The 17,691-nt window shown below is 41.8% G+C and overlaps 1 protein-coding gene across 1 annotated transcript in view; it reads right to left on the reverse strand.

The window, feature by feature from the left end:
• rmnd1 (required for meiotic nuclear division 1 homolog) overlaps positions 1–17,691 on the reverse strand; it is a 65,862-nt gene that overhangs the window by 36,750 nt on the left and 11,421 nt on the right. Inside the window, exon 3 of the mRNA XM_078405556.1 lies at positions 16,395–16,823. Coding sequence (XP_078261682.1) covers positions 16,395–16,805 — 411 coding nt within the window. The 5' untranslated portion in view covers positions 16,806–16,823. The remainder of the gene's footprint in view (positions 1–16,394; positions 16,824–17,691) is intronic.

Consider the following 17,691-nt stretch of genomic DNA (forward strand, 5'->3'; position numbering starts at 1 on the left):
ATCAGATTGCATTGAGATTTTTGAGGAACATGTGATCTAAGCGTTTAAACAGCCAAAAGTTATTTATGTGTTTCAAACTGCGAGCACAGACTGAAACGGAAGGATGTGCAATTACTGTATGTGAAGTAAGGCTTTGCGATCACAAGAATTTATCTCTCCTCCTCCATATAGTAAATATGTGGCTAAAACAAATTATGTCAGTGAAAAGATGTTGAGAAGTATCTGGCAGGGTATGAAATTAAAGTCTACATGAATAGGCTAAGTGAGAAGACAAGCTACTGTTATATTATAATACCTAGACTGTAGCCATTGGAAGAGGTTCGTTGCCAGAGGAGAGCTTTGGGACAAAGAGATTGAGATATTTGATGAGTAAGGTTGTCAGGGGTTATGGGGCAAAGGCAGGAAAATGAGGATGAGAGGGAGAGGTGGATCAGCCATGATTGATGGCGGAGTAGACTTGATGGGCCAAATAGCCTTATTCTGCTCCTAGAACTGATAAACTTTCCAATGGAAGTACTCTGGCTCAACAGTAAGTGGAGCAGTGAAGGTGAAAGGGATCTCTGGAGCATTCAATATTCTTGTATTTCAAATACACAACAATGAAATTCTGCTGCCTAGTTGGATTAACCGCTCCACCTTTACAAGAACGACTATTATGATGGCACTGAACAATCAAAGATCTATTTCAGGAAAAAATACAACCAAGAACATAGAACTCCTGTGTCATCCTTCTTATCCAAAATCTTAAGAAACAAGTAACCTCTTTCATACAACATTTTTGTTGCTCTTGCTGATCAATCAGAGCTAAAAGAGACAGGCAGATCCCCAGCTGTGCCAGATAGCTTAACTGCCTGATTTATATGATTGTTTCTACTCTTCTTCGGAAAATAAATAGAATTACATTCATAATAAGCTGAAGTGAGACTGTCTTCAAAATGGGCCTGTCCCACTTAGGCGATTTTTTAGGCGACTGCTGGCAACTGTTATAGACAATAGACGCAGCAGTAGGCCATTCGGCCCTTCGAGCCAGCACCGCCATTCAACGTGATCATGGCTGATCATTCTCAATCAGTACCCCGTTCCTGCTTTCTCCCCATACCCCCTGACTCCGCTATCCTTAAGAGCTCTATCTAGCTCTCTCTTGAATGTATTCAGAGAATTGGCCTCCACTGCCCTCTGAGGCAGAGAATTCCACAGATTCACAACTCTCTGACTAAAAAAGTTTTTCCTCATCTCTGTTCTAAATGGCCTACCCCTTATTCTTAAACTGTGGCCCCTGGTTCTGGACTCCCCCAACATTGGGAACATGTTTCCTGCCTCTAACACGTCCAACCCCTTAACAATCTTATATGTTTCGATAAGATCCCCTCTCATCCTTCTAAATTCCAGTGTATACAAACCTAGTCGCTCCAGTCCTTCAACATAGGACAGTCCCGCCATTCCGGGAATTAACCTAGTAAACCTACGCTGCACGCCCTCAATAGCAAGAATATCCTTCCTCAAATTTGGAGACCAAAACTGCACACAGTACTCCAGGTGCGGTCTCACTAGGGCCCTGTACAACTGCAGAAGGACCTCTTTGCTCCTATACTCAACTCCTCTTGTTATGAATGCCAACATTCCATTGGCTTTCTTCACTGCCTAATGTACCTGCATGCTTCCTTTCAGTGACTGATGCACTAAGACATCCAGATCACGTTGTACGTCCCCTTTTCCTAACTTGACACCATTCAAATAATAGTCTGCCTTCCTATTCTTACCACCAAAGTGGATAACCTCACACTTATCCACATTAAACTGCATCTGCCATGCATCCGCCCACTCACACAACCTGTATAGTCATAGCAGTGACCGGACCCCCCCCCCCCCCCACGACAATGTCTACGACAAGCGACAACAACCTACCACCTAATCGATGTCAAGCTATGGCAAGCTACCGACAACCGGCGACCCAATTGTCGCGAGTAGGACGTCCACCTACAATCGCACTTATGACCACACAGGCGACAACCTACGACAACCGAAGTCAATCTACGTCCTCCGGCGACATGCTACGACCCTGTCGGCGACAAATGAAGACAATTCATGTCATTTTCGCCTTCGGTTTTGACGCTGGTACCTGTCGCCGGTTGACGTAGGTAGGCGCCAATGGAATGCGCCAATGGAATTCACCGAAGTATGCACTGGCGACAACCTACATCACCTGGCGACAACCTACGACGGCACCTACGTCAGGATACGTCAAGCTACGCTCATTGGCGTCAAACTCACTGTCGCCAAAAAAATTTCAACATTCTGAAAATCCAGCGGCGACCAGAAAGATGCTACATCTTTTTGGAAACTACTCACGACCATACAGGCGACAGCCCAGTGACCATGTGGCGACAGCCTAGTCGCCAAAAAAGTCGCCTAAGTGGGACAGGCCCTTAAACCAATCAAGAGTAATCGATTAGATTTAAAAAAACCTAAAATGAGACCCAAGGGCACTTCACACTTCTGAAAATCCAGCGGCGACCAGAAAGATGCTACATCTTTTTGGAAACTACTCACGACCATACAGGCGACAGCCCAGTGACCATGTGGCGACAGCCTAGTCGCCAAAAAAGTCGCCTAAGTGGGACAGGCCCTTAAACCAATCAAGAGTAATCGATTAGATTTAAAAAAACCTAAAATGAGACCCAAGGGCACTTCACACTTGTAATGGCAAAACCAATTGAAATTGATGGCAACCCTCTGCACATATAAAAGAAAAACCAGTAGTGTCATTGTTGCCCCCCTCCATAAGGTGATCTGTGGTGTGGTATCAATGCTCTCAAGTGAATCGACATGAACAACATTTTACACACGATCATTGTACAAAGCACGAGCAAGTATCAGGTATTTTATATATTTAAAATATATATTGAGTGAATTTTTAAGCCATCATTCTTGCTGATCAACCTCCATTCTTCCAAAAAACTGTAAGAATGACGAGCCAGTTCCTCTAGTCAAGATAAAAAATAGTTTTTTAAAATTCATACACAAATTTCAGCTTTTACCTCAACCCATACAAATGTCCATTTTTAAATTTTCTACCTTAAATCATTAAAAAAAAAAGGTTTATTCCCACTTTTATTTCCCACTTTGCAGTGAGGTCTCAGCAGCCTGATACAATGCTCTCTGTTCACTTGATGATATCCTTGTGCTGGAAGTCAATGGCTCCCTGTTGGTGGTGCCTGATTGAAAATATGCCAGAACGTAAGTAGTTCTTGGCATGGAACCTATTTAAGCTAGATGGAAAGATCTCATCAAGGATTTGGTAAGCCTCATTCCTTTGCAACTGACTGACAATTTAGGCTTCAAAAAGTAATATTTAATGCTTTCTACCAAATTACAATAAATAGAAATTCGGTATTTACTTAATTCAGTTGTTCCTTGCCGTACCTTTTACGCCTCAGGGGTAATCTAACGGCTGAACAATGCCAATGAGAATCCTTATCAAGCAATTTAATGGTTACCTCGGGCATTGCAGATGGAATGAGACAGCCAGAGAACAGGGCAAAAGATCATCTGTGCAATTGCCTGCCAAAAACATTCTGGTTCAATTCAGAGATACAAAATTAGATGCAAATCCATTGTGGGAAGTGAGAGAATAGGATGAAAGTACATTTCATAGAAGGAAAAGATAAAGGAGGATTTTTTTGGCAGGAATAAACAAAATAACGTTGCATCTGAATCATCCTCTGCAAATCACGCAGTGGAACAGAACCAAACAATCAAAGCGTTAGATTGGAACAAAGAGCAAAATTATTTGCATATAAAGAATGCTGCCAATCCATCTGATAAACAGAATTACAAATAAGTAACCAAGGTTTGTGTGTCCAGAAAGTTGATTGCAGTCATTTTCCCAGCTGTTCTCTTAGGAGAAACAGTAATTTACAGTGAAACACAATTTCATGGTAGAATCATACCATTCCAAAAATTGTCAGTGGGCACACTCTGCCGAATTGAGTCCAGGCATCCACCCTGCAGCAATTCACCTCCACTAGCTCATGGATCTTCCTTGACAAACCATCTGATTTATCAATTACTGCCACTCGCAACCATCACAAACATCAATTAATTTCCTGTCCGTGTATGTGCATGTACATGTGCGTGTGCGTGTGATACACACACATATATATACATACATATATGCACACATACATACACACACATATATAAACACACACACCACTGCTGGAGTAGCTACAGCGATATGTCAAAGATGAAAGTACCAAATAATAGAAATAGAAGCAAAGAGAAAGGGACAATGGCAGAGCTACAAATGTAGCAACAAAGGGGTTGTTGTTACATTTGTAGCTCTGCCATTGTCCCTTCTTTCTCTTTGCTTCTATTTCTATCCAAAAAAGTTGCAGTTCAAGAGGATGAACAAGGAGATGAATGTGGTAATATCATTACAATGAAGCCTACTTACTCATTTCTACTGAGTTACATTAAAATGAATACAACTAACAGTAAATAATGTGTATCACAAATAATAGAAGTAATTTTGCTATTTAAGTACAACATATTTCAATAACAATGACATCTAATGAATACCTACTGCCAAAGACAAACTGAATGGCACGATGGATTCGTGACTACTTATGGAGAATATGACTGCTTAAAAACATGTTTTAACTCTTCTAATACTTTGTATTATGAATAATCAAATTTTAGTATCAACTAGAATTCTATTGTCATCAATAGAAATTAAGATGTTGTTTTCAAGAGAGAGTTAGATTTAGCTCTTTGAGCTAAGGGAATCAAGGGATCTGGGGAAAAAGCTGGAATGGGGTACTGATTTTGGGTGATTAGCCATGATCATATTGAATGACAGTGCTGGCTCGAAGGGCAGAATGGCCTACTCCTGCACCTATTTTCTATATTTTCCAAACACTTCATACTGATTCAGAGATTGCCATGAAATACCACAGTTGTAAAAATTCTTGATTCACATGCCCCCAGAATTTAACTACATTGCAACATTGAGCAACAAAACCCTCAGGTTCTGCACTTCTGCAACCAAAAACCTTTTGCTGATGTGGCAGCAATTTCCAAAGGTCAGAGTAAATAGGTTAGCTGAAAAAATAGTGCAGAAATTAATAATCTATGGTACAATTTCTAAAAATGAATAGTGGATACTAAAGAAGAAATTATATTAGTTTACTTCAGACATACCAAGGAAGAAACATAATTAATATGAATTTTTGCAAGGTGGTAATAAAAAAATAAGCATATCACGATTCTTCTACTTTCCTCTTTCTCTATCTTACTCTGCCATCCAGGAGAACATGAATGCAGTCCAATGTGACATTTCAATTGCATTCAGGGTTAGAACAGTGAAATAATGGCACAAAATGAATGAAAACATGTATTAGTGAAAGATGTTTTGCATTCAAAGAATGAAAACGAACCTATTTGTGGATGTTGGGATACAATGCTATGCAAGGCATGCAGTTGCTCTCCACGATACAATTGTTCACTGCATACCAAAGGATATTAACATAATGCTACATAGGAGGAGGCAGTTTTAATCTATGAGTAAAGTCTGCACCCAGAGTCTGTTGATGTTGCAACAGTTTTTTTTAAAGAAAAAAAGACCTCATAATAAAACCACATAAAATTTTAAAAATCTGTCACATAGCTGCATTTCAAAGTTTATTCTACAATGCAACCACATGCAAAATAAATTGTACTTTATTCTGACAGCAGCTTGTATCATGATCAATATATTGAAATATCCCACTGTGTAGGATAATTTCAAGGGAGTTTCAGGTAGTTTTTTTGGTTCTGGATGAATATAAACTGCTGCCTGGATACAGAAAAACCTTTAGTTCCAATCCTGAAAGAATTGGCACAGAGCTCTCACATCAGAGAAAAAGATTTAGATTTACTACCTGGGGTTTGGTTAAGAGCACAAGATGTTTTTATTTAAAAAAGGTTTCAATGGTTAAAGTCTATTTTATATATGTTTTATACTATGTTATTTTATACTATGTTATACCCACTTGTAGTTCACTCACTTGTACTGACATATGAAAAACGTTTGTCATTTTCTGACCCCATCCTGAGAAAGGGAAATTATCTAGTCTTTAGGAAAAAGAAACTCTGAGAAATTACTCTTTTAAGCCCCAAAAATTCAAATCTGTTCGGGTGCGATAATCCTTTTGCACTTTCCAATTTATTATTGAAAGTTATCACTAAATCTGTTTCCGTCTCCCTTTCAGAATTCTAAATCACAGCAATTCAATGCATTAAATGGCCCCATATCAGAAGCGTCCACGTTGTGGGGCTGGAAACTGGAAGTGTCCTGAGCTAATTCTGCTACCACCATCATCTATTGCAACAAGTGATGGCTCCCACTGACTCCCAAGGTCACCGGAAGCTTGCGTCCTTTTCAGGACGGACGATGACAGTGATGTCAACATTTGAAACATGGATGATGGACGCGAAAGAAAGAAGAAGAATGCATTAAATACTTCTTCTCCTCACTTCAGTTGCTTTTGCAAATGAACTTGAACCCATTTCTTGGTTACTAATCTTTTGACCATTCGATTCAGATTCTACATTTAACATTTTTTCAGGATTTAGAAGTCTTCAACTGGAACCCTTGCCAATCTGCACTATTCTGAGAAGGAATAGTTCAATTTCTGTTGTCTTTCCACGTGACTGAGACCTGAACTCATACCAGAACTCTCTTTATGGTCTTGCCATAATGTTCAGTGTGGTGCCTGGAACTAAACATCATACTACAAAAGGCAAACCTATGTTTATAAAAAGGTTAATCATAATGTTTTTGCTTTGGTACATTGCACCTGTGTTCTTATCCACCATTCTTTGCATTCTAGTACTGCCTGAAAAATTGTGGCATTGTGTTTATATATTAGCTCTCTTCATTTTCCCACCACTATGTATCACTTCACAGCTTTATATTTCATCCATTATGCAACTACCTATTTTATCAATCTAATTCTGACGTCTGTTTGTCGTCGCCCTCAATGTTTACTGCATTATGCAATGTTACCAGCAGGACATTGAAACTATGTCCAGCATCAAGTCCAGAGCAGTGCTAATTCTGACCTCTGGGGGACATCAATGTTTAATACAACCCAGTCTAATAAAACATTCACCACTATGCTTCTGTCCCTTAGCCAACTTTTTAAATTCACAACCACTTCCCCTTTAATCCCATGTGCTTCAGTTTGTTAAAAGTCCATTAAATAATAATGTATGTTAGAAGTCTACATATAGAAATTCAATTGCGCATTCCTTTCTGTTACTTCAAAGAACCATATCAATTGGCTGGGCCAATCGGTCACATATTGGCTATCAATGCTCAGACTCATTCCGAACACTCCCACCTTCCTCAATCTTGACCTTGGCATAGTCCACATTAATCTCCATGGCAGCGCCCTACCCAAATCTATTACTCTGACATGCCACTCAACAACCCCCACCATCTCCATCGCAATCCCGTACTCTAATCTCCTGTCTAACAAACATCCCTGAATGATCATTGGCAATGATTTCCACAGATTCACCATCTTCTGCCTAAAGAAATTCATGCACATCCGCTTTGCAAAGATGACTCCTTTCCATAGGAAAGGCCCAGAGGCGGGCATGACGGAAGAAGAGCTCTACATCATGGCAGGGGCGGAATTCGTTGAGGTGGGGACAGAGGGGAAGAAGTTTGTGATTGGGAGTCAAAAGGAAAGATACAACTTATTCATGCATTAATGATTTAGACAGGACAAGTTAATCTTTCAAAACTCTTCAAAGGAACAAAGCTGCAGTTAACAAGACACACAGCAATAATGAATCAAACTATCCTAGTGATAGTTCAGTTCAGTATTTTCAATAATTCTGTATCTCAAAAGCTATATTTCTTTCTTGAACGCAGATTAATGAGAATAAATTATTTTAAACTTCCATACCCAAGTTACAATCAGGCACTTGCCGGCACAACTCCTCCATCTACAGCTTTGTCTGTTTCTCACACATACCCATATAGGCCCTAATACCACAACTGCATTACTCTCAGTTTCAATATCTCTGACATTTGAAAGAACTCATTTAGAGCCAATTTATGAGAACCCAGACTACCTATTGTTTGTTTCGATAAGAGAATTTGTGTTGAAAAGCAAACATTGAATTTATTACTTGAATTTTGTTTTCGGAAGATTTACTGCATATTTTGTTGAAAGTAAATGAAGTAGTGAGATGGCCTTGCGTTACAGCTGTCACTGGTAAAATTAACTATTATCTAAAAAAATTGTTTAAAAATACATCCCTTTAACCTTTGATCCAACAAAAATATATAAACTGTTAATCCTCACCAAACAGCTATTTGTAAAGAGTACAAAAGGCAGTTGTATGTGTTAAGCAAGTATAGGCATCATATATATAAAATAGGTTAAAAACAAACTTCAGACCTTTAATGATCAATGTTGTACATTTTCAGCTATAAAAATTGTTATCAGATGGGGGAGGGGGTAGAGGAAGTTAGTTTGTGGTCCTGTAAGCAGAAAATATTAAATGAAGAATTAAGGGAGGTGTTTGAAGTCATGAAGGATTGGGAAAGAATACAAAAAAATCAAATTTTCATTAATCGAAAGATCAGTAAACAGTAAATTTAAGGCAAATTAGTTTAAAAGTAAAAAGCCAGAAATGTTGAGAACACACTACCACATAGAGTTGTACAAGTTACAATTCTTTATAAGATGGCATTGGAATAATACTTAAGAAACAAAAATACCTTAGAGCAAAGGGTGAAGGGTAGTGGAGTGGATTACTCTTACAAAGACCTGATAATAGGTTTTTGAGTCTCCTTCAATACTCCAAGGAATTAAAAAGTGCATTATTTTATAGAACTTTTGAATGTTTTTAAATTCTTCAAATTAATCAATTTCAATTTCATAGAAACATGGAAAATAGGTGCAGGAGGAGGCCATTTGGCCCTCCAAGCCAGCACTGCCATTCATTGTGATCATGGCTGATCCTCCACTATCAGTAACCTGTGCCTACCTTCTCTCCATATCTCTTGATTCCACTAGCCCCTAGAGCTCTATCTAACTCTCTTTTAAATTAATCCAGTGAATTGGCCTCCACTGCCTTCTGTGGCAGAGAATTCCACAAATTCACAACTCTCTGGGTGAAAAAGTTTCTTCTCACCTCAGTTTTAGACAATAGACAATAGGTGCAGGAGTAGGCCATTCAGCCCTTCGAGCCAGCACCGCCATTCAATGCGATCATGGCTGATCACTCTCAATCAGTACCCCGTTCCTGCTTTCTCCCCATACCCCCTCACTCCGCTATCCTTAAGAGCTCTATCCAGCTCTCTCTTGAAAGCATCCAACGAACTGGCCTCCACTGCCTTCTGAGGCAGAGAATTCCACACCTTCACCACTCTCTGACTGAAAAAGTTCTTCCTCATCTCCGTTCTAAATGGCCTACCCCTTATTCTTAAACTGTGGCCCCTTGTTCTGGACTCCCCCAACATTGGGAACATGTTTCCTGCCTCTAATGTGTCCAATCCCCTAATTATCTTATATGTTTCAATAAGATCCCCCCTCATCCTTCTAAATGCCAGTGTATACAAGCCCAATCGCTCCAGCCTTTCAACATACGACAGTCCCGCCATTCCGGGAATTAACCTAGTGAACCTACGCTGCACGCCCTCCATAGCCTTCCCTTTATTCTTAGACTGTTTCTGGACTTCCCCAACATTGGGAATATTTTTCCTGCATCTAGCTTGTCCAGTCCTTTTATAATTGTATATGTCTCTACAAGATCCCCTCTCATCCTTCTAAACTCCAGTGAATACAAGTGCAGACTTTCCAATTATTACTAAATGTATGCAATAATACAAGAGACCAGATTATTGTTAAATTTTATAATATTCTACAGAAATCGACCCGTATTTCTTGTCAGAAATATTTATTTAAATCATTTTCATTTTGAGGGGTGGGTGGGATGGTGGGGAGGGGGAGAGGGGAAGAGGGGAGGGGGGGGGGGGGGAGAGGAGAAGATGCTGCACCAATGCAGGAGAGGTTTGGGCCCAATGGGTCCACTTGGTCTAGTTTATTATAAAGTAATGATGTCTGCAGTGTGAGAACAAAATCATGCCAGATCTTGCTGGTGCAATTGACAAAACACAAAGCATTTGACAAAAAGGACCTCAGTGCTAAACACTTGTTCAATTGACAAGACAATCTAGTAGTCAAATCCAAATCCACCTCTCCTACCCTTTCCTGACCCCAGTCCACACCTCTCCCTTTCCACCTCTGTCCCTCCCTCCAATGTTACATTTCACGTCTTTCAAACCTCTTTGCTAATGATACAATAATGGGTGGTTTTGCAGATAGTAAAGATGGTTGTGAAAAATTGTAGCAGAATCTTGATTGATTGGCCAGGAGGGCTGAGGAATGGTTGATGGAATTGAATACAGAAAAATGTGAGTTGTCGCGTTCTGGGAAGTCTAACATGGACCTACACAGTGAATGACAGGGCTCTGGGGAGTGTTGTAGAGCAGAGGGATCTAGGAGTGCAGGTGCAGTGTTCCTTGAACGTCAAGTCACAGGTAGATAAGGTAGTCAAAAAAGCTTTTGGCACATTGGCCTTCATCAGTCAGAGTATTGAGTATAGAAGTTGGGAGGTCATGTTGCAGTTGTGTAAGATGTTGGTGACATCGCATTTAGAGTATTGTGTTCAGTTCTGGGCACTGTGTTATAGGAAAGATGTTGTCAAGCTGGAAAAGGTACAGAGAAGATTTACGAGGATGTTGCCAGGACTAGCGGGTCTGAGCTGTAGGGAGAGGTTGAGTAGGCTAGGACTCTATTCCTTGGAGCACAGGAGGATGAGGGGTAATCTTAGAGAGGTGTACAAAATCATGAGAGGAATAGATTGGGTAGATGCACATAGTCTCTTGCCCAGAGTAGGTGAAATAAGGACAAGAGGACATAGGTTTAAGGTGAAGTGGAAAGATGTAATAGGGGTTACTTTTTCACACAAATGGTGGAAGATGTATGGAACAAGCTGCCAGAGGAGGTAGTTGAGGCTGGGACTATCCCAACGTTTAAGAAACAGTTAGACAGTTACATGGATAGGACAGGTTTGGAGGGATATGGACCAAACGCAGGCAGGTGGGACTAGTGTAGCTGGGACATGTTGGCCGGTGTGGACAGGTTGGGCCGAATAGCCCGTTTCCACAGTTTCACTCTCTGACTCTTCTCTCCTTATCAATACCTTGTAATCTCATGTCTCCTTTAGCCTTCTTTTCACCTCTCGCCTTTGTCCACCAATCTGCCAAACAAATCCACCCCCTCACCTGTATCTAACTATCACTTGCCAGGCTTTGTTCCACTCACCTCTTTTCCAGCTTTCTACCGCCTGCTACAATGTGTATGAAGAAGGGTCCAACCCAAAACATTGGCTGTCCATGTCCCCCAGAGATGCTGCCTGACCCACTGAGTTACTGCAGGTTCTTTTATGTTCTATCCAAATCTATTTTCCAGGGGTGGGAGTATTCTACACAATACAATACAATACAATATATCTTTATTGTCATTGTACCCAGGGGTACAACGAGATTGGGAATGCGCCTCCCATACGATGCAATAATTTAAGTAATTTAGACAACAGCAACCCAACGAAACGAAACAATTGTAACATTTTTAGACAGGGTAAAGTGCAAGTTGATCTATGCGTTGTGGCCATCCGGCTCAGCAGGACCGGTTCATAGCAGCTATGGCCCTGGGGATGAAGCTGTTCCTGAGTCTGGAGGTGCGGGCGTAGAAGGCCTTGTATCGTCTGCCCGATGGAAGGAGTTCGAACAGACTGTTGCAGCGGTGTGAAGAGTCTTTGTGGATGTTGGTGGCTTTTCTGAGGCATCGTGTGTTGTAGATGCCCTCCAAGTCTGGTAGCTGTGTTCCGATGGCCCTCTGAGCTCTATGGACTACCCGCTTAGAGCTTTCCTTTCTGCCTCCGTGCAGCTGAGGTACCACACAGGGATGCCATGCGTTAGGATGCTCTCTATGGTGCAGCGGTAGAAGGTCGTCAGCAGCTGTTGGGGTAGACCAGACTTTTTCAGTGTTCTTAAGTAGAACAGTCTTTGTTGTGCCTTCTTGACCAGCGCAGCAGTGTTATTGGACCATGTTAGGTCCTCCGAAATGTGAGTGCCCAGAAACTTGAAGCTGGACACTCTCTCCACACTGTCCCCGTTGATAGAGATCAGGGCATATTCCCCGTTATGTGACCTACGGAAGTTGATGATCAGCTCCTTGGTCTTGGTGGTATTTAGGGACAGGTTGTTATCCGAGCACCAGTCCGCCAGGTTCTGCACCTCCGCTCTATAGTTTGTTTCATCCCCGTTGGTGATAAGCCCGATCACCGTTGTGTCGTCTGCAAACTTGACAATGGTGTTGGTGTCGAATGCAGGAACACAGTCGTGTGTGAAGAGGGAGTAGAGCATGGGGCTCAGAACACAGCCCTGTGGTGTGCCGGTACTCAGGGTGATAGTGGAGGACAGGTGCGGGCCCATTCTCACTGCCTGCGGTCGTTCCAGCAGGAAGTCCAGGATCCAGTCACATAATGACGAGCTGAGGCCTAGCTGGTGGAGTTTGGTGATGAGCTTGGTGGACAGTTGTTTTTGTGAATCAGTAACCACCATTGTGATTCTTGGGATTTCCTAATATTTATGTCAAATGACTAGAATCTATAGCACCGTGAAAACATTCAGGTCTAGCAATAAATGAATCCGACTACATATCTGACAGGGTGAACACATACTCAGAAGAGGAAAGAGCTGGATTTTTAAATGAATATGGGCATGCGGAGTATAAGACTTTGGTGGAGCAAAGGGAGGAATAAAGAAAACCAAGAAAATTCCTCTTTTTAGTGACGCAGATTAGAAGTTCAGTCTAAATTCACTCCTTTGGAAATTTGAACACTAAAAAAATGATAGAGATGCCCAATTGTTTAATTGTGGAAAAAAAAGCAGAGTTCTGGTGTACATACAGTAAAATCATAGGTGCCGTGGACACTATTTTCTCTTTATATTATTGACATTGCTCATTGTTATTGAATTTGGCCTAAAAAAGAAAAGTTAACTGCAATCTATAATTATTAAAGTTCTCATGCCAAGATTTATTTTACGCTCGAATACTAAATTATATCCTTTGAGCTTGACACACAATGTTTCAACATTACAAGATAAACTCTTAAATGCACTTAATTTTCCCAGGGCCGTCACAACTTCAAATGGTGGCACTGAACATACATGATGACAATTTCACACATGGCCTTGTTCCTCCTGAATGTGCAATGTCACAGAACTTACCGACTTTCAACAGTGCAGTTACTTAATTTATTAGGGTCAGCTACATAAGTTTTCATCTGGAATTTGCACCTCACCATTGGGCCTGAGAAAGTGCAGGTGATGGGGACAATTGTGGATGGTCTAAGTTAGGAGTTTAGCTGGTGAGAGTTTAACTGTTAGAGTTAATAGTTTGAAGAAGAGTCCTGACCCGAAACTTCACCTGTCCATGTCTTCCAAAGATGCTGCCTGACCTACTGAATTACTCCAGCATTTTTTTTGTAAACCAACATCTGCAGTTCCTTGTGCCTAGGCTGTTCTCGTGCAATTTGAAGCCTAGGCGAAAATAATTTTAAATGCCTAATTTATGCCTCCTAATGATATTAATAATTACGTATATCCAGTTTGGAAATCCCCAAGATTTTTCTTGCGAGCATCACTGTTAAACCGGAAAGTGGGCACTTTGAAGTCAGTTAATGACTGCTCTAAAATTCAAAATGTTTCTCTCTGGAGATTAAATACCCACCATTTAGTTTAGATATGTTTAAATACAAGCTGGTCAGGAAAGCCAGCTCTGTCCTGGGTTGCCCCCTCGACTCAGTACAGGCGGTGGGAGAGAGAAGGATGATGGCAAAGTTAACATCGCTGCTGGACAACGACTCCCACCCCATGCAGGACACTGTCACTGCACTGAGTAGCTCCTTCAGTGACAGACTCCTTCACCCCAAGTGTGTGAAGGAGAGATATACAGACCTCCCAACATTTGATTTTACAAATTCAGAATTTTGATGTCCAAAATTCAGAATTTTACATCAAAATTCATATTATGGCGCGTAATGCAACTTTTCAGCAAAAAAAGTATGCACGCCAAATCCGCGTAGGCGTTGCGCTACATTCATGTGTGAAAAACGACTATTATTTCCAACAGTCTGTAGTTCTTGGACTACATGTACAATGTCAGGCCTATCATGAGTATATTCTGCTATTTATAGAAAGGTTATTAAACAGAAATACTTTTTACAACACAAAGAAAAAATTGTTTTGTTTTGTTTTCTCTATTTTGCTTTTTCCTTACACAAAATGTATGACTAAGTTTTGAAGAAAGTTTCATTTAAAAATGCACATACATAATTTAATTGAAGACATACTTGCTCCAGTGATCTTCAACAGCAAATCACAACAGTCCATGTCCCCCACACCCCTCCCACTCTACCCCCATTCCCCCCTTTACACCCGACTCCCGCCCTCCCCCCACTCCCAACTCCCGCCCCCCACACTCCCGACTCTTGCCCCCCCCACTCCCGCCTACCCCCCTACTCCCTTTCCCCCCCACTCCCGCCCTCCCTCCCCACCTTTTCCCCCCACCTCCACTCCTGCTCCTCCCCACCCCCTCCCCACCCCACCCCCTCCCCTCCCACCCCCACTTTCCTTTCCTCTACCCCCCTGACCCCCACTCCCCTGACCTCCTCCCCCGCACCCCATCCCCTCTCAACATCAACGGGCCTCGCTCTACGCAGCTTGGCGAGCCCAGCGGCAAGGCGGGTCGGGGCCAGCGACGAGTCGAGGTCAGTCGAGGCCAGCAGCAAGGTGAGGCAAGCCCAGGGGCGAGGCCGGGCCAGCGGCGAGGCGAGTCGGGGCCAGCGACGAGGCGAGGCCGGGCCGGGCCAGCGGCGAGGTGAGACCGGGCCAGTGGCGAGGTGAGACTGGGCCAGAGGCGAGGCGAGTGGGGGCCAGCGGCGAGGTGAGGCCAGCGACGAGGCGAGACCGGGCGAGGACAGCGGCGTGAGGTGAGCTGCGGGGCGAGGCGAGAGGCAGGGCAAGCGGCGAGGTATGTGTTTTGCGGAAAAATGTGAGGTGAAATCGGAATGGCGGAAATGAAATAAGAAAGCGGAAACTTTCCGCCAAATTTGGAAGGGTTGGGAGGTCTGGATATAGGTGGTCCTTCCTTCCCGCTGCTGTGAGACTGCACAACCAGCACTGCTCCCAGCAGACGAGTCAATGGTAACAGTTAAGGAATACACAGTAAATTGATGACAATTTATCCTTGTCTTTACTTTTATTTATAATGAATGATCTCTTGCTATCCACTTTGCTGCTGTAACACTGTAAATTTCCCCAGTGTGGGACAAATAAAGGAATATATTATACTTACCATTTAGTTTAGATAAGCACAGAAATAGGCCCTTCGGCCCACCGAGTCAGTACCGACCAGTGATCCTCGCACATTAACACGATTCTACACACACTAGGGACATATTATGTTTACATTTATACCAAGCCAATTAACCTACAAACCTGTACATCTTTGGAGTGTGGGAGGAAACCGAAGATCTCGGTGAAAACCCACTTGGTCACGGGGAGAACGTACAAATTCCGTACAGACAACAGCCGTAGTCGGGATTGAACCCGGTTCTCCGGTGCTGTAAGACAGCTACTCTACCGCTGCGCTATCGTGCCAAGTCTTTTTAGTAATGGTTCTTCATATGTCCGGTCCTAAATCCTGTCACTTGTCAGTTCAATTACAAGACAGATACATTCTTCAATATGGCCACTGTCTACATGGACACAATTGTGTGAACATTTCTATGATTTTGTGGACCCATTTACATAAACACAACTTTGTGAGCATTGGACATCTGAACTGTCATTGACACTTTTAAAGAAGTATCTATTAACAAAATGCTGGAGTTATTTTCTTACAGTTACTCCAGTATTTTGTGAATAAATACCTTCGATTTGTACCAGCATCTGCAGTTATTTTCTTACAGTTACTCCAGCATTTTGTGAATAAATACCTTTGATTTGTACCAGCATCTGCAGTTATTTTCTTACACTTTAAAGAAGTACCAGTCTTCTTCTGATCTCAATGTGGAAATGTGTTTGATGCAGAGAAATACGCCACCTTGTGTCAGAATTAGTGACACTCCCATGTACAGAAGAAATGGAAACCAAAAATAAGACTAAAAGTCAAATGATTGGAATGATTGTTTTAGGGATTATATTTTAAGACAAAATCTAAAATGTAGCATGCAAATAAAACCTAAAACATTTTGTTTACCTGTATATCTGCAATTCTTGGCAGATTGGTCCTTGATGGCTGTTTGGTCCGAGGCCCCTTAAGTGGCCTTTTGGCAGACTGTACTTTTGGTTTCAAAGCCACTTTACTTTCGCCTGTTGCAGTGGAATAAACTCTTTTCTTTATGCTTTCAAACTGTGCACAGTACAAGGATTGAAGATGTATCATTTGCACAGAAATTGTCTCTTTTCTTATTGTTTGGCATGCTGTTGAACAATAGTCCGGTGATCTTCTGCCTCTGTTTTTCAATGGGCTGCACATAAAATTTCTCTGATAGCAGCCGAGGTGCCCGATCTTGGATTGCTGAACACATCCAAGAGATGAGCTCAAATAGCACGTTCTTTTTATGAAGGACTGAGATTGCTTCAAGGGATTAATCAATCTTACAGCCATTGTAGATGGATGAGCAATCTAAAGACAGAAGAACATTTATTTTGAAATTTTCTATTCCTCATAATAGACTACTTCCTTTGCATACACAATAATCACTCATCCATCCTATAAAAGGAAAATCCTCTTCAAATTAGGTCATATATTGAACAAACTTTGGCTACTGATCCAAATCAATACATTACTGAGTTGCTGAGAACAAAATAATCACCAGGTGCATTAAATTAAGGGAGTTGAGCATGGCAAGTTTTTATTTACACGGAGGGTGATGGGTGCCTGGGACACACTGCCAGGGGTGATGGTGGAGGCAGATACAACAGCACCATTTAAGAGGCTTTTAGATAAGCAGATAGATATGCAGAGAATGGAGAGATTTCGATCACATGCAGGGAGAGGAGATTAATTTATCTTAGCATCATGTTTGGCACAGACATGGTGGGCTGAAGGACCTGTCCCATTGCTGTACTGTTCTATGTTTGATGTTCTAAGTGTGCTCTCAAAAGAATACTGAAGGGCTTTCTTTATTTCCTCATTATTATATAAGTACTGTACAATGTAGATAATGTAGTATTATGTAGATAAATGTGAGGTTATCCACTTTGGCGGCAAGTGCATGGAGGCAGATTATTATCTCAACGGTGTCAGATTAGGAAAAAGGGAAATGCAACAAGACCTGGGTGTCCTTGTACACAAGGACAACAGAAAGTAACAAATAGGACGAAAAGATGAAGTATGAGGGTAAGCTGGCCAAGAATATAAAGAATGACTAGACCGTGCACCCGTTGGGCCCAAACCGCTACTGCATTGGTGCAGCACCCTCTCTTCTCCCTCTCCCCTAATGCAAAAATAAATTTGTATTAGGTGAGAAAAAGTGTTGGGTAGACTGATG

The sequence above is a fragment of the Rhinoraja longicauda genome, chromosome 9, assembly GCF_053455715.1.
Source record: "Rhinoraja longicauda isolate Sanriku21f chromosome 9, sRhiLon1.1, whole genome shotgun sequence".
Lineage (NCBI taxonomy): Eukaryota > Metazoa > Chordata > Chondrichthyes > Rajiformes > Arhynchobatidae > Rhinoraja > Rhinoraja longicauda.